A 22,927-nucleotide genomic window follows, 5' to 3' on the forward strand; every position below is an offset into this window, starting at 1 on the left:
AGTCTGCCATGAAAACATCATGATGCAATGTCACCCCAGAGTCGGAAATGACTGGTGCTTGCACAGGGGGACTACCTTTACCTTTTTTTCAGCAGGGTACAGTACCATAGAATCCACCCTCCAAAGCAGTCCTTTTCTCCAGTGGAACTGATCGCTAGGGTTTTTGAGGAGAGGCAGATACTATGTTGAAAATTTAATGCTGCTACCTCAAAAAACAGCCCCCCCTCAAGTCCCAAATAAGCGTGGAACAATTCTTCATTATACCCTATGGGGGCCAGTTTCCATAGGGTATAATGGAGTGCCCAGTATACATTTCCTCCCCCGCTAGGGTTGCCTGATCCAACTCAAGAAATATCTGGGGACTTTGGGGCTGGAGCTAGGAGCAAGGGTGTGACAAGCACAATTGAACTCTGAAGGGAGTTCTGGCAATCACATTTAAAGTGACCACATGCCTCTTAAATGCCTTCCCTCATTTGGAAATGAAGGATAGGGGCATCTTCTTTTGGGGTCCATAGAATTGGACCCCCTCGTCCAATCCTTTTGAAACTTGAGGAGTGTTTTGAAGAGAGACACCAGATGCTATGCTGAAAATTTGATGCATTTGTCTCAAAAAATAGTCCCCCTGAGCCTCCAATACACATGGATTGATTCCCTATGGGAATAAGTCTGCATAGAGTATAATGGAGTGCCCAGCAGACATTTCCCTCCAAACCAGGGGATCCCCTGCCCCCACTTGGAGACTGGCAACCCTAGGACGGCTGATGGACACAGAGTGGTGGTTTCATCCACCAAGGCAATTCTTAGGATAGTAAAATAATCCTGACAACCTAGGGCCATATGAGCAAAAGAATCTGCACATCTGTCCACGGAGACTTGTAAGAAAACGGGAATCCTTTGAAACACAGTCCTTTAATATACAGTGAATCCTTTGAAATACAATGACTATAGTGAGTACACAGTGTTCAGCCCTGAGTCACTATGGGTGTTTTTACTTAGTTGGAAAAAAAAACCCCAGTGTGCTATCATTTAAAATGAAGGTTTAACTTTGGATTTATTTGGTTTGGTTTGACAAAGCACGATTTGTCTCAGCTCTCACTGCCAAAATGGAATTCTCATTTTACTAGCATGGGTTTACCAGAAGCACATTTCCTGATTGCCAGAAGGTTACCAAACTAGCACCGAGCAGCATGAGGATTTCATCGTTACAGCAGTGTTCTTGCCAACACCACTTTAGCAACATGGAATTCATAAGCAACACACACACACAAATGTCTTTCCACTTTTCTTTTGAATCATCTACTGATAGGAACAGTAGCTGCCTCCAAAATATCAGTCTCAGAAAGGGTCAAAGTCTTCAATCCATTTGAATGGGGTTTATGTGCATGAGGTCACATGAGACCAGCCCAAAGTCTTTTGCAGTTCCTTGAAAATAACTTTTAAAAAATCCTGAATGTTAAAATGCCTGAATCTTGAAGCTGATGAGCAGTTGCAGGACAGGCAAAATGAAATATGTATTTACTCAACAAATAATTAAATTGTGGAATTGTGATGACCACAATTCATGAATGGCTTTAAAAGGGGGAGGAGGGTTAGACAGATTAATGTTTCATCAATGGCTACTAGCTGTGGGGAGTGAAGGGAACCTCTATATTCAGAGGCAGCAAACCTGTGAATACCAGTGCGAGGAGGCAATATTGGGTAAGGCCCTGACTTCTGTGCCCTGTTCGCCCTCCAGTGTAACTGGCTGACCACTGTATTATAAAACAGGATGCTGGACTAGATGCCCTTCCCTCCCCCAGTCTGATCCTGCAGGACTCTTTTATGTTCTTATGGTCTGTTCTAACTGGCAGCTCCTCCCCAAGGTTGAAAGCAAAGGAAGGCCCTCTAGGGCTTTTTAAATAGGAGGAACTCCTTTGCATGTTAGGCCACAATCAGCTAACCAAATGTTTGTCTTTTAAAAAGCACAGGTAAGCGAGAAGCAAGGATTCATTGTCTAGCAGCTGTAATGCAAATTGTGTGCCCTTAGTATGCTGCACAATTTGTCTTTCACATTTTCAGCCATTTCGTCTATGTGTCTTTGCATTTAATTCTTGCTGAGAGGAATTGTCTTAATTACTATATTGTGTGGTGATTTATGCAAAACAGTACTCAGAACCTTACTAACAGCTGGTAGGAACTACTGGTCTCCTAGTTGTGGTGATGCCACCCTTTGCTTCTCAGAGGGATGTTGGAATATCAGTAAATCTAGCTACCACCTTTCTGAAGAAAACTTAGATGGTCTTAAAGGTGCCACTGGACTCTAACTTGCTTCAGACCAACACATCTGCACACCTGGATCCTCCTTTCTTTTAACACCCTTTTCCAGGGCTTTTTTGTAGCAGGAACGCCTTTGCATATTAGGCCACACACCCCTGATGTAGCCAATCCTCCTGGAGCTTATAGGGCTGTTAGTACAGGGCTTACTGTAAGCTCCAGAAGGATTGACTACATCAGGAGTGTGTGGCCTAATATGCAAAGGAGTTCCTTCTACAAAAAAACCCCTGGCACCTCCTATTACAGTGTTTTTTCCTCTAATATATGCACATAGGATGCAAGAGCAACCATCTTGGATCAGGCCAATTGTCCCGCTCCTCCAGCATCCTGTTTCATACAGTGGTCAACCAGATGCTCCTGAAAGTCCTACAGGCTGCGTCCAAAGCTGCCTCTTTTGTTGCCTTCCAGCATTAGTATTCAGAGGCTTTGTGCTTCTGAACATGGAGGCTACTTTAAGTCATTGTGGCTATTAGCCTCTGGTAGACCTATTCTCCACGAATTTGCCTAATCTGCTTTTAAAGGCAACTAAACTTGTGGCCACCACTTCATGAATTCTGTAAGTTCATTACTCTTTGAATTAATAGCTTCTTCATTTTGTCTGCTCTGAATCTACTGCCCATCAACATTATTAGATAGCTGTGAGTGCTACCATTATGAGATGGCAAGATAATAGCTATCCAACTTTCTCCACCCTATGCATTATTTTATAAATCTCTATCACATCCAGGCTTAGACATCTTACCCACAAGGACTTGCAGAAGGTATCTCATTATCCCCTCACTCACTATTGCCTCTTTCCCTCCCCTGGAATCCCCCACAGCCTCTCTCCTTTTCCTGCTTCCTTCTCTCCTTCCCACCCACAGACCAATCTACTGTTATCTGCCCCCTACTCCAGCTTTCCCTCCTTCTCTTCCCTGGGCATGCTCTCCCCAGAAAAACTCTCTCCAGGATGTGCAGTGCCAGCCAGCAAGTCAGGCCCTCTTGCATGGAAGGGAACCTACAAGGACTTGCCAGGAGCCCCTCTGTTTCTCCTGCCTTCCCTTCCCCACACTGTTTCCTCTGATAGCCAGTTTGGTGTAGTGGTTAAGTGTGTGGTCTCTTAATCTAGGAATACCGGGTTTGATTCCCCACTCCTCCACTTGCAGCTGCTGGAATGGCCTTGGATCAGCCATAGCTCCTGCAGAGTTGTCCTTGAAAGGGCAGTTTCTGTGAGAGAGCTCTCTCAGCCCCCCTACCTCACAGGGTATCTGTTGTGTGAGGAAGAAGATAAAGAAGATTGTAAGCTGCTCTGAGACTGATTCAGAGTGAAGGGCGGGGTATAAATCTACTTGCTTCTTCTTCTAAAATAAAATGGCGATCCCTGGGCCGAGAGAGGTCAAGCTCCAAAACACCAGAGCTCGGGCCTTTTCAGCTGCGGCCCCTGCACTGTGGAATCAGCTTCCGGAGAAAGTGCGGGCCCTGCGGAACCTTGACCAGTTCCGCAGGGCCTGCAAGACCGTCCTTTTCAAACAAGCGTATATCGACATCAACTGCTGAATTACTGTGAATAAAGGATCCGCCATCTACATTACTATTGCACCATTAAACCAGCAGAATCAGCGTCACAGAACCAACCACTATTACTGCCAGATAAATCTAAATTAACTTAAATTATGTATTTTAAATCTACTAACTGGTTTTTATGTTTAATCCTTTAATTGTTAAATTTAAAGTTTTTATCTATTAATGTAAATGTATAAAATGCTGTTAGCCTCCCTGAGCCGCCTAGGCGGGGAGGGCGGGATACAAATAAAATCTATTATTATTATTATTATTATTATTATTATTATTATTATTATTATTATTATTATTATTATTATTATTATTATTCTGCTTCTTCTCTCTACATCCTCCTAGCAACCCTCATGTCTTTACCCTTCCCTGCCTCCTTCTCTCTTTCCTTCACCCATCAACCAACCTACCTTTTATCTGCCCCCATCTTCAGCTGTATTTATTATTTCATTTATATTCTGTCTTTCTTCACAATGAGGACCCAAAATAGTTTACATCATTATCTTCCATTTTATCTTCGGAACAACCCTGTGAGATAGGTTAGCAAAATTCCACAGCAGAGTTGGGATTTGAACCTGGTTCAAATCCTAGTCTGAAACTCTAACCAATAAACCACAGTGGCTGCAGTTAAGCAATAACAGGTTGCTGGACCTGGGTGAGTCATGCAAACTGGACACTACCAAGTTACCCAATGGTTGCTTCTGGACAGGATCCCTCCCTCAAAGGCCAAAGCAGACCTGCCGCCTCCCCCGTACTGACAAAAACCAAGATTTGAAGGCTAGCAATATTGTCATGGTTGCCTAGTGACAGTCACAAAGCGCATTTGTTTCTTAAAGCTACAGGCACTGCTTCTGTTATTTTTTTTGGGGGGGGGGGGTTAACTTCCCAATGTTTGTATTAGATTTCAGATTTTTTTTGTATCAGATTTCAGATTTACTTGTGTCTGCAGAAAGATTTGACTTGTCTGTTCAAGACTCCAACCTTCAGATGTAAGTATCCACAGATGGGGCTGCATTATGAATTATATATATAGATGATTTCGAAACTAAAAAGCCCCAAACTCCTTACCTTTTCCTCAAGGGGTAGCTCCCCATTCCGTTGATTATTTGGGATGCCCTTTGCTACAAGTTTTCTGCCTTGGCTGCCATATCATTTTTGAGGTAAAGGGGCCAGCACTGTATACAGTATTCCAAATGCAGCCAGACCATACACCTATACAAGGTCAGTATGACTGAAAAACGTTCATGTAGCTCATCACTACACGTAAATTTCCTCAGAGTGGCACAGCTTCCACCTGGGGCCATTTTGGGTCAGGAAAATGGTGTGAGAGGAATAAGGCCCTGCATAAACTATGGTCTATTCCACATGGCAACAGTTCTCCAGGGTTTCCCTGAAGCCACCAATGGAGCGGCAACAGAGCTTCTGCATGGCAATTTGGCTGGAATTTTTCATGCCCAAGTCCCTGTAGCAGCCATTTCTCTCCTCCACACGCCAAGGATGGAGCTTTTCTGAGTTTGTTTTGTAAACGAGTAATTGATATACCATTATATTGATCAGGAACTCAGTATAATGAAACTCCTTTGCATATTAGACCACACACCCCTGATGGCACCATTGTTTCACACATGGCTTTTTCTATTTAAAAAATCCCAGCAAGAACTCATTTGCATATTAAGCCACACCCCCATGACATGAACTGTGTTCCTGTGCATTCCTGCTCAAAAAAGCCCTGACATTGGTCTATCAATATGCCAATTACTGATTTTTGTAAAAGTAAAAAAAAAATCCCTTGGTGGTGAGGAAACTGTGGAAGTCAGGACAGGAAAATTTGGCCTTTCCTAACACAATGACCATCTCAGCATTGCTGTGACCTTTCCCAAACCATTGCAGCAAAGCAGGTTTGGGAAAGATCACAGAAACCACGGGGAAGGCCCAGGAGGCACATGAAATTCTTTTATTTTTGAAAAGATATCCTTGTGGCTCAAGGCAGCATAAAAACACTATGGTGAAGTTGAGGGGAGGAGAACCCTGCTTCCCAGCACCATCCAACCTGGGACAAACACTCCACTTGTAAATGGGACTCCCCAGCACTTGTCTGTGAAGCTGTAACCGATAAGCATATCATTAGCTCTTCATGCCATCTTCCTCTTAGGTTGGCTCATGGAAGAGACCACCTCTGACTATCTTTAAATAATTCCTTCACACCCCACAGCACCTCCCCATTGCTAGGGTGGACAGGAAGGGCTTGGCAACCCAAAGCAGGAGCCTTTGTCTCATAATTCCTCATGTGCCTGGAAGTGACATCAGTGCATCGGAAGGGATGCTCTGGCACTGGTTAAATCAGGGGTGTCAAACATGGGGCCTGGGGTCCAAATCAGGCCCCTGGAGGGCTCCTATCAGCCCCCTGAGCAACTGGCTGTCATCTGCTTCCTTCTGCATCACAGCTTGCTTTGCCAAGCTTGCTCAATTCCACAGGAGCTACAGAGCAAAGCCTCTGCTTTCTCCATTGGTTGAGGCTCCTCCCTTGGGGAGGAAGGAGGGGAAGGATACCTTGCTTCAAAGGAAGCTCTGGCTCTTTTCTTCCTTCCTCAGGGGACCAGGAGAGGGAGGAACCTCAGCCAATAGAAGGAAGAGAGGCTTGGATCAGTAGCTCCGCTGTGCAATTGAGAGAGCCTGGATTGTATGGGAGAGATACAAAGAAAGCACCTTTAAGACAAACAAGTGCTAATGTTTTAAGCATGTCTTAAGTTTTAAAAAAATCTTTGTATTTGTCTGTGTCCTTTATAAAGTTTATATCTCTGCTACCTGGCATTACATTTTATGGCACACGTGGCCCGGCCCAGCAAGGTCTCAGTTATGTCAGATCTGGCCCTCATAACAAATGAGTTTGACACCCCTGGGTTAAATCATAGGGTTTTCCAAGTGCCACTGTGTCTCCACTGCTTCCCGGCAATGCAATGACATCACTTCTGGGCGCATGGAGAGTGATGTCAGTGCACTGGGATGCTGCTGATGTCCCCTCCCCCCCCTCCCCCCCAAGTTTCCTGTCAATTCTTCCCTTCTGGCTGGCAGAGTGGAGGCAGGGAAATACCTGCTAGCCATGGGAGAGCCTTCTTTCCCAGCAGGGGTCAGGTAAGACTAGTTATCATCACTGTCCTCTTCTCCGGCATGGATCCTGCTCCTGAGTGCTTTTGCAATGGTAGGAACCCTTTTCAACTCTTCCACACATTCTGTATACGATCCCATTTATGACACAGTCTATAAAATATTCTTTCCCTGTTCCGATTATGATATAGAAACAAATGATTGAATTTTTAAAAATCCTTTTGTGATTCTTAATAGCAGAATATTTTATATTTAACATCAGACCTTTGAAGATCCCGAAGCGGCTGTCAACATTTTGACAGCCTCCGTCACACAGCGTTCAATATTTGATGGCACCTGACAGCTAACTTGTCTTTGTGTTTAGTTAAATATGTAGAAACTTCATTCGTTGATTGAACCAATTAGGAAACACTGGTTGTTATACCCAAACAGGATCTTGAATGCGCAAAGGGTGGGGAAGCAACCCCAAATTTCTCCATCCAAATGCTGATTTGCACAGAGCTGAAACTATGTCTCAGTTACTGTTTTTTGTTTTGTTATAGACATTTTCAAAGCACAGCCAGGCAACTGGAAACACCCCAGAAAGGCCTGAATGGACAAACTGCAAAGAAAAGAGACGGAGGAATTCGTTAACCCAACCAATGTTTTGAGTTTCAAATTGTTTCGATGTATATAGGCGCTCAGGACCATTCAAGAAATGTTTCTGTGCTTTCTGGTTCAGGCTAATGAAAGGGGAACCGGAAGAAAAGGCCGGTTTCCAACAGAGGAGCCAGCCACACTCTGTGCCAGAGGGTGATGCCCACATTTCTCGCTCGCATCTGTTTCCTTGGCAGCGGAGAAAGCACGAGGAGAAGATTTGGTCACTATGGCAACTATGACGTCATTGCCTTCGAGGCTGAAAGGAGCGGTCACCTCAAGTGTGACACTCTCCTCCTCCCCTCCCCAACTCTGTGTTTGGAACAAACGTTGATGCAGTAGTCTCACAGCATACAGATCAGGTTTATTGCCTGGTACATTGCTGCACACAGTCTCTCAGACCTCTTTGTGAAGCATGCTGGTCCACAGGAGCTGAGTTCAAAAGTCAGTACAAATGCTTTTTGTTGTTGTTCAATTTTACAGTTGAGTCTGACTCTTTGCGACCCCATGGACCAAGTCACACCAGGCACTCCTGTCTTCCACCATCCTCCGAAGTCCATTCAAATTAATGCTAGTTACATCAGTAAGTAATGCTGTCCAGCCATCTCATCTTTTGCTGTCCCCTTCTTCTTTTGCCTTCTGTCTTTTCTAGCATCAGGGTCTTCTCCAGTGAGTGCTCCCTTCTCATTTGGTGGCCCAAGTATTTGATCTCTTTCCCTCAGAACTTCTCCCTCAGACCTGGTCTATCCTTTGGGCTTAGGGGCTATAAGTCAGAGACAGGTGACCTGTTTGGTCTAAGTGCCACCCCCACCCCCCAGCCCAGTATCTACTTGTAAAATGTTGGGATGCTGGTAAAGTAAACTGGAAATGAAGCCAGGAGCAAGGGGAACCCAGCATCACTGCTAACACCTTAGTGTCTTGTTGGCCTCTTGGGGAAAAGACTTTGCCTTGGTGTGCTGTTTTCATATGTTTACTCCCAACATAAACACTTAAAATAGACCAAAAGCACAAATCCCTTTGCTTACTCCCCCAAAAGAAGATAACTGATCTAAAGCTGGTAGCCCAGCTATAGTTCTGTGGTATAAAAAGATGCTCTCCAAACAATATGGGTTGGATCCAAAGGCACCCTTCCACATGTGGAAGGCATCTTCTGTTGAAAAAGCTGCACAGCTCTTGTGCAAGACGATTGTGTGGAAAGGCAAAACTACATGGAAAATCTGTTTCTACAAGAAGTTGTGTGAGAATTTGCACGAGCTCTTGTAAGAACAGGGTCACTCGTTGCTACAAAATCCACCTCTTGTGGCACTATGTGAGTTCTTGTTCAAGCTCTTGCAGGGGTGGCACTGAGAGAACAGCTATTGAACCAAAATATCGTCAAGGCCCTGGACAGGGGGTTGTGCAAGATCCGCATGGGTGGAATGGCACTTATGGCTATCTTGTTTTATTCTCTTGGCTCTTTAGATTGTATTTACATCTTTAGATGTATTTTCTTTTTTTAAAAAACACACGAACATATCTGTTATTTGGACCAAATTCAATCACCTGCATTCAAATCTCTTTGCTTTCCATCGGAAAACAAAACTGTACCCCTTCCTAATTAATCAGGGGGAGAAACCTTCTCTGAGCTATACCACTGTAATCTTCTGTAGTGGTACCATTACAGAAGGCAAACTGAAGACTGGAATGTTTATTTGTTTACTTCATTTACAGTGGTGGAAAATGATGGCAAGCCACAGCTGAATTCTGGCAACCCCACAGGGTTTTCAAGGCAAGGCACCAACAGAGGTGGTTTGCCATTGTCTGCCTGTGTCGAACCCCTGCAGTTCCTTGGTGGTCATCCAAATACTCACCAGGCCGCCAACCCTGCTCAGCTTTTGATATCTGATGAGATTAGGCTATCCTGGACCATCCTGGTCAAGGCCCTTCATTTGTACCCCCACCTTTTCCCAATGGGGACCCAAAGCAGCTTACATCCTCCTCCATCCTTATAATGACCCTGTGAGGTAGGTTAGGTTGAGAGTGTGTGACTGGCCCAAGGTCACCCAGCAGGCTTCCATGGCAGAGTGGGGATTCAAACCTGGGTCTCCCAGATCCTAGTCTGATGCTCTAACCATTACACTACACTGGCTCTCAGTGTTCCCTCTTCCACCATTAGAGAGAGTAAGTCTCTTCTACCATTAGAGAGAGTAAGTTCCACGAAGCCCTAGCAAGGCTTTGTCTAATGTTTGATGTTTCCATATTCAGACATTTATTTCTTTTTTACAAGGGGAACTTTTGAAACGTGACATTTTCACCACCTGTACTCTGAAGGTCCTGTGCTCTCAAGAGGACTGTAGTCAGTACATTTCTGAACACTTGAAAACCCACATTTCTTCTGAAAAATCTAGCATTCCAATGTTACCTTCATTTGAAAGCACTTAATGTTATTATTTAGTAATTAAGGGAAATTTTCAAAGAGCTTTGCTTACTAGATCAAAGCAAAGCGTTATGTTGACAGTCCTTTGATAAGGTGATTAAAATTAGCTTCATTAACCATCTCACACATGAATTAAAGCAGTGCTCCAATTGACTGCTAAGTGAAGACAGACCTGAGCTGCTTGGAGCTCCTGTGTCAAAGCCTGAAAGTGGCTCTTGGAAAACGAGAAATAGATTGCAAGTTAAAAGTACCAGTTTCAGTGTTACTGGTTCCTAATTGTATCATTAAGACTACCATACACTGAAATAAGAAGAAAATTACCTAGCTTGCAGAATTCATTGGTTATTCCATTGTATCATCCTCATCCAAGCATTATCATCAACCAATTTATGGTGACCACTCATGGGCTTTTCAAGGTAAGGAATGAGTAGAAGTGGTTTGCCATTGCCTTCCTCCCTGTAGCAGTGTCGTCTTCCTTGGTGGTCTCCCATCCTAGTAGGAACCATGATCAACCCTGCTTAACTTCTGAGCAATGACAAGCTCAGGATACTTAGGGCAAGTCAGACTGCTGTATAAATATGCAGAGCTCTTTTTTTAAAAAAGAAAAGGCCTAACAGGAACTCATTTGCATATTCGGCCACACCCCCTGGTGCCAAGCCAGCCAGAATTGTGTTCCTGGGCATTCCTGCTAAAAAAAAAAGGCCTGTAAATATGTGTTTTATTTCATAAAGCAGAAGGTTGAATTCAGTTCCACCTTTGACTTCTTTAGAGTCTCAGACTAAGATCTGGCTAACCCAGATCTTAAATCCACACTCTGCCGTGGAAGCTTGCTGCAAGACCTGGGCCCATTGCTCTTAGCCTAACCTACCTCACAGGGTTGTTGTGAGCCTTGTTATAAAATCTTTCTTATAGCTCCTTTTGTGTAATTTAAATTGTTTATATGTTTTTATTCTTTTATAATTGTAATTTAAATTGTTTTACTATGACTGTTAGCCGCCAAAAGTCCGCTTGCAGAGTGGGTGGCATAGAAATCTAAAGTAAATAAATAAATAAATAAAACTGATGAGGGCAGACTGATGAAAGCCACTCTGGGTCCCCATTGGTGGGATATATGAACTTATGAAGCTGCCTTATACTGAATCAGACCCTCGGTCCATCAAAGTCAGTATTGTCTACTCAGACTGGCAGTGGCTCTCCAGGGTCTCAAGCTGAGATTTTTCATGCCTATTTACCTGGACCCCTTTTAGTTGGAGATGCCAGGGATTGAAGCTGGGACCTTCTGCTTACCAAGCAGATGCTCTACCACTGAGCCACCATCCCTTTCCATATAAATGAAGGTGGGATATAAATGAAGTAAATACATTAACAATTGTAGAAATGAACTGCTTTGTTGAAGTAATAGATTTAAAATTTTCCTGGTGTTTCAGTTGCAAACTTACAAACTTTCTCTTAAAGAACAATTTAGAGCAAGCATCAATTCACACTTCAGATTGTTCCTGGAATATACCATTTGAGACTAGAGATATGAATATTTGAATACTCCACTATGGAAAAAAATAAAATTTTGTACCTAGAAAGCTGATTGACCAAAATGCTCCTACGCTTTCCATAGACACACTAGATTTTTATGTGCAGCAGCTGGAGAAAAAAAATACGAGCCAGATTCATACTGGGACAAATGGCAGAGAAAACTACAGATGCAGCTGTAATCTGTATGGAACAAAACCAAAAAATACTTCAAGGGAAAATGCTCAACATGCTAGAAGAAATCAAAATAAATATTCTCCTAGTTTTAATTCCCATCCCCAAAATATTCCTGATTATGGTTACTGTAGCAGTTAATAATGTTATAAAATTAACAAGAAGAAAGTTCATCCACTGACTGCAAAGTTCCTTTTTTGGTGATCCTAAGGTGGAGCAGCCACAACCAATAAGGTCTTCCCTGGAGGACTCCTAGTGGGCGGGGCATCTCCCTCCGTCTCCCAGACTGGTCCAGAAGCCATGCAACTCCCAATAATTCTAGCACACCTACTAACAACTCCAACAACCAGGGATTAAAACATTACAGGAGGAAACAAGCCAGGGTAGGGTTGCCAAGTCCAATTCAAGAAATATCTGGGGGCTTTGGGGGTGGAGCCAGGAGGCTTTGGGGGTGGAGCCAGGAGCAAGGTTGTGACAAGCATAATTGAACTCCAAAGGGAGTTCTGGTCATCACATTTAAAGGGACCGCACACATTTTTAATAACTTCCCTCCATTGGAAATAATGGATAGGGGCATCTTCTTTTGAGGCTCACAGAAGTGGACTCCCTAGTCCAAATTTTTTGAAACTTGGAGGGTATTTTGGGGAGAGGCATCAGATGCTATGCTGCAAATTTGGTGCCTCTATCTCAAAGAACAGCCTCCCCAGATACTTGTGGATCATTTCTCATTATACGGCCTATGGGAATGCTTTCTGATGACCCTGAAGCAGGGGGAGGGCCTTTAAACTGGGGGATCCCCTGCCCCTACCTGGGAATTGGCAACCCTAAACCAGGGGCCTTGCCCTGAGATTATCCTCCTGGAATTCTGACTGTAGAAACTACTAGGACCACTGAGAAGGGAACTTCATAGTAAGCAGGGCTTTTTTTGAACAGGAATGCACATGGACGCAGTTCCTGCAGGCTTGGTGTCACACCCCCTGACATCACCATTGTTTCAGAGGGCTTTTTCTTTAAAAAAAAAAGTCCAGCAGGAATTCATTTGCATATTAGTCCACATCCCCTGCCACCATGCCAGTCGGAACTGCGTTCCTGTGTTTTCCTGCTCAAAAAAAGCCCTGCACAGAAGTATGTTAAAACAAAATTTTAGAAGTTAGTTAGTAAGCCACCCTGTAAACAGGTTCTCACTGGAGTATTGCCATCCCTTGTGAATAAACCCATGATTGAGGCAAACACATGATTTTAATTGGGTTATTGACAATCACTTTGAAATCCTAAATACTCATTTGATAAACATCTTAGCTGTTCCATAGCAAACATCCCCTTAGTGCTACGATCTTTTGTCATGTAAATCCACAACATTTCATCCCATTCTCCAAACACTGTTAATTCATGTGTGACTAAAAAATAGAACTCTGGGGACAATTGTGAAAGCTAGCATGATGAAGTAGCAAGCCAGGATCTGGGAGATCCGGGTTTGAATCTCAACTCTACCATGGAAACTCACTGAGTGACCCTGGGACAGTCATACACTCTCAGCATAACCTATGCCAAAGGTTTCCAGAAATTTTGAAGCCACAGGAGGGGAATTTTTTTTTTTTTTTAAAAAAGTACGTTTACTTTCTTATGAAACCAAAACTTCTTTTACTGTTTTAGCTACATGAAATGCATAATTTACATCTTAGTTAACATACAACATTGTACTATTTGGACATTTATGAGATTTGAAAGTATAAATGTCCTTGATTTTTATAAGGAAAATTGTAGATATACCCAATATTTGAGAAACAGTTGCAAACTGCTGCACCCTAAGCGACCCTAGCACATGTATCTTCAATTCTGCCATCTGAAGCATACACAAAAAAAACTGAAGGTAAAAAGGCATATTCTGTAGTAAACAAAAGAAAGTGTACAATTTGGACAGAAACGCTCATCATGCATTCAGAACAGGTAGGACTACCAACGTAATGTTGTGAATGGTTTTACATACAATTCTTCATGCTACACATTTGGAGTGAAATATCTTTCATTTCACTCATTGCAAAAAGAAAAAAAAAAAAGTTTTTTTTCAAAAGGAGTTCCCTAAATTTTCCAGTATTTCAACTGGAAAAAGGAGAAAAGCCCTTGGCTATTGTCATATAATGTGTGTTGAGTGTGAAAAACCTTGGCTTGGGAAGCATTTCACTCATCCTAAAAAGAGAAAATATTTCATAGGAATTATTTTCTGTCTTCCCTAAAATTTCCCACTGGAAAAAGGGGGGGGGGTCTCATTGAAAGAACTCACCTGCTTTTCCCCTTAATTTTTCTATTTTGGAGAGGGAGTTTCACATCTCTGAATCTGAGGTAATAAAGGTGGGATGTATTTTAAATAAATCAGAACCATAACGTTGGAGAAGCAAAATATGTTTCACTATCCAAACACTGGGATCATTGGGGTAAGCTTAGCTCTTACTTGCGTAGCATCCTGGAGTGCTAAAGCAGTGCCTGTATAACAGACACCTGTTCATGTTTTGGAAAAGCTGAGATTCTTCCATAGGTGAAGCACTCCCACTCTTCAGGACAAGCCTGTGATGTGGGCAGTACTTTTCCACCACTCCTGACTATACATGGTCTGGTCTCAATCAACAGAAACATCACGATGGGTGTATGTGGGGTGACGCCACTCTCCTATACCTCTAGGATGCACATCTCCCAACATGGTGCAGTGGTTAAAATACTGGACTAGAATCTGGGAGCCCCAGGTTCAAATCCCTGCTCTGACATGGAAGCTCGCCAGATAACCTTGGCTGGTCACACACACACAGCCTAGCCTACCTCATAGGGTTGTTGTGAGGATAAAATGGAGGAGAGAGGAATCATGTAAGCTGCTTTGGGTCCCCAAATGGGAGAAATGCAGGGTATAAATGAAGTTAAAAACATAGTGTGAGGGGGGACCTGAAACTATATTTGGCTGTCCTTTACCCCCATTCTCGACACAGTCTGTGAGCAGTGTGGAGTTATAACTCACAACTACTTCCTTAAAGAGACAGTGCAGTGCAGTGCTTCAAGTGCTGGGCTAAGAAGTTCTAAGTTAAAACTGAAGCACACTGAATGAACTTGGCCTACTCACAGTGCAATCCTAAGGACACTTTCCTGGGAGTAAGCCCTACTGAATAGAACACAGTCGAATTCAGAGCAGACCTTCTTAGGATTGCTCTCTTACCCTCTCTCAGTGTGTAGCCTAACTTTCAATTGTTCTGAGGAAAAAAATGGAGAAGGGAATAACATATGTCATCCTGAGTGGGTTAAATGTATAATGAATAAAATTAGGGCCTAAAGTCCACATTTGGCCTAAGAAATGCGGGAGGAACGTGTGTTGAAAGCTAGGTCTGTCCTTGCTTTCACAGGCCTAAATATGGCTTCCAAATGGTCTCTAATCTGCACAGTTCACAGGGCCAAACAGACCCCACACCACTTCAGAATGTGCTGGAAGACTTCAAGACTTTCCAAATCCCTAACAGCACAAAAGCACTTGAAGCCAAAGAAAACACAATGCACGCCAGTAAAAGATATTCACTTAGTTTATTTTTTTTTTCTCGCCTGAAATTATTTCACATCTCTTTGTACACGGCTACAGAACAGTAGTAGTAAACCATCGGTAAAAGCAACAGTGCTAAGGATAAAATGTTGGCATTAGTTTCTCTTTCTTTTCTCTTTTTTTTCCTTTTTCTTTTCTTCCCTTACTGAGTTTTATCATACAGCTTGGGATGTAAGGCAGAAAAGCAAATGAACAACAACAAAATAATAATAATCTGGCACGCTTTATGAATTAAGACTTGAACCATTTTTTAAAAAAAAACCCAGAAGGAATCGAGAGACAAAGGATACCAAAGTGTGAACAAACTACCTAGTGACGCTTTTTTTGTTTAAAAAAAAAAGTCAACCAGCAAAAGCTTCGCTTCCCATTGTATACGATTAAATATATATATTTATATATATATTTATATATATGTATAAAAATTACATTGCTTGGATGTTAAATCTCTGAGGTGTCAAAGAACTGAATAAAACATCTGCTAAACTCAAAGAAAACACAAAACAAAACCTTTACTTTGATTTTTTTCCTTGTTTTTAAAAAAGCTATGTTCAAAGAATGCTTATTGTGGGAGAAAATAAAACCCAAAGGCATATTTATTAAAAGAAACCAACATAAAAAAAGGTTTCATCATTTTGCTGAGCTACAGTAGAAGAGGACCAGGAAAGGCTCAGTGATCATACTTTCTGGTTGAGCTTAGCGAGACTGATCTGTAAAGAAACTGCAATTCGGTCTTCTTAAAAGAACATGCCAAATTTAACTGAAAGAGCAAAAAAAAATGGGGAGGAGGAGGAGGAAAGGAGAGAACTTGCACAATGCAGCAAATTTGCTTTTGAAATATTGGACGTAAACAGTAGATGACAAGGCCCGTTCCAGGGAAATCTAACACATCAGGTTGAAAGCTCAATTTAAGATCCACAGAAAAATTAAGTTTTTCATTTCATTTTAAAAAAAAAATCCCTAACCCTGAGGTGGTTTCCTCTCCACCGACAATTTCCTAACCCCCGGAAAGTTTGAGAATGACTGGAAGTGTGTAACTTGGGTAATTCAGAACCTATATCCAATTTGCCCACCCCTTTTTTCATTGTCTATACTTTATTTATATGTATATTTTCCCTTCCCTTTGAGGCCTCTGTAAATCAGAAATGCAGCAGGGACAGAGACTATGTAATACAGTTTGCATTATTAAAAGGAAATTATTTAAGGAGAGCTCTCGGCTTTTTTGGAAACAAACAAACACAAACAGTAAGACGGCAAATTACTTTATACAGTACTATATGCAAAACAAAATGAAAAAAAAAGATAAGAGAATTAACAATTCATAAATAAAAGACAGGTCCCAGACCTGTTATTTGTGAACCATTTTTTTAAATAGGTGCATTATGTAAATCTTATGTACAACAAAATTACTTTGCATAATGATTGCAGGGGACAGAACAAAAGGTGCCGATCATAACACAGTTCTGTTTCTTCTCCTGATTTCTCTTAGCCCACCACCCCCACGCTTTCTTAAGAGCTGGAAAGATGGAAAAGCACCTAAAGTGTGAGGTCCATCCGTGGAAACTAAGAAAAACTGGTGTATATTGTAGTCATTTTTTTTCTCTCCAGATGGCATTTAAAAAAAACAACACAAAAGGCAAATGAAAATCCGCACAGATTCTTTCCGTCCCCACTCTCTTCTAATCTTCTCTTGCATCTACAGTGTCTTGGCTTTCTGTCCCACCCCTCCCCCCTTTCAATTAAAATTATGTTGAATTTCATAGTACAAAGCTGAAAAAAATTAGAGACAGGATCTGGCCATGGCTCAGCCCCCCCCTCCCCCCACGCAAAAGCCACTTTGCTACCTCACAAACACAGCTCCTAAAACCGAAGTCCTCTGAACTCACAGCTCTCTATAGGTAGAAGCCAAAAGTTTTATTTCTCTGCTTTTTATTTGTTTCAAAAATCTTTCCTCTCCCTCTCCATGCTGAAAACTGAAGAGACAGCAAGAAGGAGATTTCACCATGCTTCCGTATAACGCACATCCACTTCCTTCAGATTGGGCAATTTAGCCTGAGGGAAAAGAAGAAAGAGACACCTTTTTTTAGATACCCAAAAGGTACTTGTGAACTGGAGCAGTCCTACACAAGTCTATTCAGAAGTCAGTCCCATGTTATTCAACAGGGTTTACTCCTAGGACCTTAGGACTGCAGCCACAGAGAGCTGGCTCCAACACTAGACAGCGGCCTGATATTTACAAACCGTGACATCCGGGGTTAGGATCCAGCCTGCTTTTTCACTCAGTCTCACCTAATTATCCTCTTCACTACAAATCCCGTGTTATGTCCAGCACAGACATTTTTGGTGGCCAGACAGAACTCTTTGTCTTTTTTGCCAGCAGAGTTGGATTTATCCCCTGCCCTTCACTCGGAGTCCCAGAGTGGCTTACAATCTCCTTCCCTTCTTCTCCCTGCTACAGACATCCTGTAAGGTAGGTGGGGCTGAGAGAGCTCTCAGAGAACTGCTCTCGAGAGAACAGCTCTGAGAGAACAGTGACTGACTCAGCAGCTGCATATGGAGGAGTGGGGAATCAACCCGGTTCTCCAGATTAGAGTCAACTGCTCCTAACCACTACACCAAAGCGATGTCTGGTCTGTCACACTGCTGCTGGGATAAACAGTGGTAGAAGCTGAAATTGCATATCTGTTGGAGATTTTGATTAGGAAACTACAGTCTACAGCAGGCGTGTCAAAAATGGAGTTCAGGGGCTGAATCAGGCTGCCAGAGGGCTCCTATCAGGCCCCCGAGAAACTGGCTGTCATCTGCTTCCTTCTCCCTATATCTTGCTTCCTGTGTACATGACTAGATCATGGACCACATGACTTCGGTTTTAGGAGAAACAACATGGCCGCTCTGGCATCTGAACTTCAAGAGCAGAATTAAGCTGTTGCTTGCAAAGCTGGGCTTACAAGGGAGCAAGGAGATATCTACGCCCCCTGCATTCTATGACAAACCCCGCCCCCCCAGAAATAGGCTTCTGATAGGCTCAGGAGCTGGGACTTGGAAGATTTCATGACAATTCTCTCAGACTCTGACCACTGGCTTGGGTTGCCAAACTTCCAACATGGCTGCCCTAGGCAGACAGAATGTTTTCAGATTTCCACACGGCCCCTCCTCCCCAGTGGGAACTGGACATACCTTGAGATCCTCATAGGTGTCAGCTGAAAGTTTGGTGCTGTTCATATTCAAGCTGCACAGGCTCTTCATAGCTGAGAAAGAATCAAATATTAAACTATTACAGAAAATGCCTACAGTAAAGCTTCTACATACAGACCGATGTCTTAACCCTGACTCAGAACAAATCCATCACAGCAGCAGGTTTAAAAAGGCAGCTTACTTAAAAAAAAAAAAAAAAAACTAAAGCAAACCATCACTGATCTGGTCTCGGGAAGTCATTCACTACCAAGATGTTTACCATAATCATGAATTTTTTTAAAATGAAATTTGGGATTCTGAGATTTTGCAAAAACCAAAAAAGTTTGCATTAGAAATCTGTTTTACAGTGTAAGAACTCAGTCCTTACCCATTGCTTGTTATTTTTCCTGATCATTTTTTTTTGAGAGGGGGTTGTATTTTGTGTGTGTGTGTGTGTGCGCCCCTGAAAGTCATGGTGACTTCTGGTGACTGACCCCTACTGGAGGATATTGGGAAAGGTGGCTGAATAAAGCCTGACCCTGTCCTCTCAACTGCTGGAGGCCTCCCATCCAAGTACTTGCCAGACTCAACCCTGCTTAGCTTCTGAGATCTGAAAGATCGGGCTTGCCTGGGTTATCCAGGTCAGGGCTCTCCTTGCCAATTTTGATAGGGAAGGAAGGTGGCATGAGTTTTGATCTTGTCAGCACTCAGAAACTAAACAGGGTTGGTACCTAGATGGGAGACCACCAAGGAAGACTTTGCAAAAGAAGGCAGTGGCAAACCACCTCTGCTTCTCACTTGCTTTAAAGCTCTTGCTGTGGTCACCTTAAATTTGGTTGTGATTTGATGGCACTTATGTACGTACCAGTTTTAAATTATGGAAGCCTCATATGGACCATGTATATGATACTCCCACCCGGTGCTATAGTCTTATTTTAAAGCATGCAGCAAACACATGGTGGATTCATTGATCCATAATCCATTCAGTGACCCTGACTGCAGCTCTGCCCACAAAACTACACAGAACCCAAGACCTGAGTCTAGAAGTCTTTGTCCTAAAAGTTAGAAGGATCCCAGTAGGGGAATCTGGTCCAGGAGCCAGATGGTTCTGAGTCACATCACAAGTAATTGGATGGTTAAGGAAGGCATTGAGGCAGGGAGCCAGGGCCGAAGGGCCAGTTGTAGTCATAGCATTTTCTCTGGAACAGTTCTTTTAGAATATCAACCCTCAGAATGAATTCATCTCCACAGCTCACCCTCAACGTGCATCAAAATAGCTTGTAACCAGCTGCAAGTGCAGCTCAGCTGAGAAGGGGGGACTGCACCCCCTTTCCCTCCTCACTGCAACCTCCGGACCCACAACACCTGTTCCTCTGCAGAGGCCCTGTAACCCCAGGAATGATCCGTTTGGAAGGGAGGGGCTGTGGGAAGGGAGAGGAACACAGCAAAACTTCTAACTTTGTACCACTTTGCATTCTTAACCACTGCCCGCCAGCTATAAGTAGCTCTGCTCACTGTACCCCATTCCATTGCCTGATGAAGTATGCAAGCATACGAAATCTTACATTCTGAATAAAACTCTTGTTAGTCTTGAGGGTGTTACTGGACTCCTACTTTGTTCTATAGCAAAACTCTGTGAATGCAGATGGTTGGATACAACCCTCTGAGCAAGATTTAAGTCTAGCAGCGCCTTAAAGACCAACAAGATTTCCAAGGTGTAAGCTTTTGAGAGTCAAATCTTTCTTCATTTCAGAAGCTGATGCCCGGGAAACCTTGTTGGTCTCTAAGGTGTGACTGGAACTCAAATCTTGCTCTTCTGCTGCAGCCCAGCACAGACACCTCCCTGAAAGCCTCTGAGCCCCTTCCCTGGTACAATCATTTGCTCCCCACGACCACTATCCCTGGCCCCGTATCAGGCCATTTATCTGTCCACTTACAGCTCAGTGCCAACAATCCGGCATCCGTTACGGGGGTTTCGCACAAATTGAGCACCTGCAGCATAGTGAGGTGTTCAGAGAGAAGCCGCAAACCCGCATCTCCAAACTGCAAAGGGAGAAAAGACAAGACAGTTTTTTGGATGTGGAATCAGAGTGTTGTCAAGAACATGCTTTGTATACAGGAGCTAGCTCTGAATACCCCATTTTGTGGGGGGGTTTTGTGGGGTTTTTTTTTCATTTTTTTAAAATAACATTGTAGAACATCTTATTTAGCATCTTATTTAGTTTGCCAATATTTATTTAACATCTTATTTAGTTCGCCAATTAATCAGTCAATCAATCTATAGATAAATAAATAATACCCCATTTTGGACAATGAAACAACAGAAGCATGGGTCTTTGGCCTTCAACCTGTGTTTGCTGCCTTCCCAGAGGCTGCTGTCTGGCCGGCTTTGGAGCAGAATGGCGGACTAGTCAGACTTTGGTAAGCTACAGCTGGATTTGTGCTCTGTCATACATCAGAACTCTTGATTTTGGGTCAGAGTATTATAGTTTTAAACCCAAAACTGGACAGTGTGTTGGGCCAGTCACACATTCTCAGCCTCATAGGGTAAAATGGAGTAAAACTGACAGGGTAAAATGGAGAAGAGAACTTTGGGGAGAAAGGCAGGTTATAAATCAATCAGTCAATTAATCAATAATGGAAGGAAAGAAGGGAGGGAGGGAAAGAGAGAAAACTCTTTCTGTCATCCTATTGGTACATCTGGTAATCTCAGAAAGGGCTTCACCAGGGCTCTTCCTTCTAGACTGCTGCATGCAAACCACATACCTGAGTTGACCACAGGTTCAGCTGCTTGAGCGAAGGCAGCTTGATGAGATGCTCAGCACAGGCACTCGTGACGTTGGTGAAGGCCAGGCTGAGGTTCTCCAGGTTTCCAAAGGAGCCCGAGCTTAACAACCGGGCAAGGTCAGCATCCTGAAAGAAAAGGAGACGTGGATCAGCTGTGGCTCGGCAAGCAGGGCTCACTCAGGGCAGGAGGCTTGGTAAGCTGGTAAAACTCACCACACACACACACACAAACACACACACTGTATACCAGGGGTGTCAAACTAATTTGTTATGAGGGCTGGATCTCACATAAAATGAGATCTTGTTGGACCGGGCCACGTGTGTCATGAAATGTAATGCCAGGTAGAGGACACAGACAAACACAATGAAAGATTTTTTTAAAAACTTAAGAATAAAACATGCTTAAAGCATTAGCACTCTTGCAATATTTTGTTTATTTAACAGTCCCCCCCACAGTCAAAAGGCCAACAAGCCACCTGCCACCCAGAATCACATAAGAAGTGGAGAAAGGGTGGCATGGGCTTCTCCAGGGGTTAATGAGGGCTGCTGGGGGCATGACAAAGCCCCTGGTAGCTGGCTGGTTGCCTGCTCTCCTAATCCAGGGATTGTTATGCAGCTGTACCTACTATTCAAAGGACAAGGTAGGTGGGGAGGAGGAGGGGGACCCCTCAGAAAGGTTCAGGAGCTGTGCTCCTGTGAGCACCTGCTGAATTCAAGGCCTGCTAATGAACAAGCTGTCATCAGGCTCCGTGGAACTTGTTCCCCTTGCTTCTCTGCTGACCTGCCTGGCTACTTTACCAGTTTGTTTCCCTGCTGAGTGAACCTGTCTCACCAAACCGCCAGCCCGGATGGTGTCCAAATTAACAGCAAGAACCCCAGTGTGGCTCGGGCTCTGCTCTGGAGTGTACACAGCCTAACGAGGAATCCATATGTAAAATTCACTGCTCTCTGACAATCGTTTAGAAGGGCGAGAAACAGTTTTTCCAGCACACTTTTATCACATCACACATTTTTTGTTTGTGGGGAAAAAAGAGAGCGAGAGAGAGAGAGAGAGAAGTAAAACAACTCACTGTGGATTTGGATGGCAGTGTTAACCTGGTAGGCCCTCCTTTTCTTTGCTGTAACAGAACACAATTTTTAATGTTTGTTAACTGAACTGATTTTTTCAGCACCAGCAATCTCAAACAGTGTGCAGCTAACATGCTGAAAGACCAGTCTGCGCAGCAGCTCATGGGTATGCCACTGGTTGCAACCTCCTGGGGGCTGCAGAGCGTGCACACGTATGTAGATGACCCCTGAACTATTTCTGTTGCTATAAGTATGCTCTGCTGGGTTAAAAAAACCCACGTTTCCTAATAAGCAGATCAATAGACAGGTGACAAAATGATAACCAGTAGGGTACTTCTGCATGGAGACGACTTGGGCATTCAAGTGTGCTGAATCCTTACAAGAATCATGACAACCATATGTTAGCCTGACTCACATGTTCCTCTGCCCATCCAGGCAGCATGAGTGGGTGTGTGGGGTGTGGGGTGGGGTATTGTAGCCTTATGATGGAAAGGAACAGATATCTTTTAAGTGGATTAGATAGATTCATGGACAACAAGGTCTATCAGTGGCTAGTAGCCACGGTGACTAAAGGGAACCTCCACATTCAGAGGCAGTCAGCCTCT

The 22,927-nt window shown here is 43.3% G+C and overlaps 1 protein-coding gene across 2 annotated transcripts in view; it reads right to left on the bottom strand.

Moving 5' to 3' along the window:
* Positions 1–15,405: 15,405 nt before the first annotated feature.
* The window catches only part of CMIP (c-Maf inducing protein), a 206,629-nt gene continuing 199,107 nt past the window's right edge, over positions 15,406–22,927 (bottom strand). For both annotated transcript variants that reach the window (XM_060254529.1, XM_060254530.1), the window contains 5 exons: positions 22,325–22,372; positions 21,234–21,380; positions 20,405–20,510; positions 18,471–18,541; positions 15,406–17,345 (listed from right to left, as the gene is read on the bottom strand). In XM_060254529.1, the coding sequence (XP_060110512.1) occupies positions 17,292–17,345; positions 18,471–18,541; positions 20,405–20,510; positions 21,234–21,380; positions 22,325–22,372 (426 nt within the window). In that variant the 3' untranslated portion in view covers positions 15,406–17,291. The remainder of the gene's footprint in view (positions 17,346–18,470; positions 18,542–20,404; positions 20,511–21,233; positions 21,381–22,324; positions 22,373–22,927) is intronic.

This window comes from Heteronotia binoei, chromosome 14 (genome assembly GCF_032191835.1).
Source record: "Heteronotia binoei isolate CCM8104 ecotype False Entrance Well chromosome 14, APGP_CSIRO_Hbin_v1, whole genome shotgun sequence".
Lineage (NCBI taxonomy): Eukaryota > Metazoa > Chordata > Lepidosauria > Squamata > Gekkonidae > Heteronotia > Heteronotia binoei.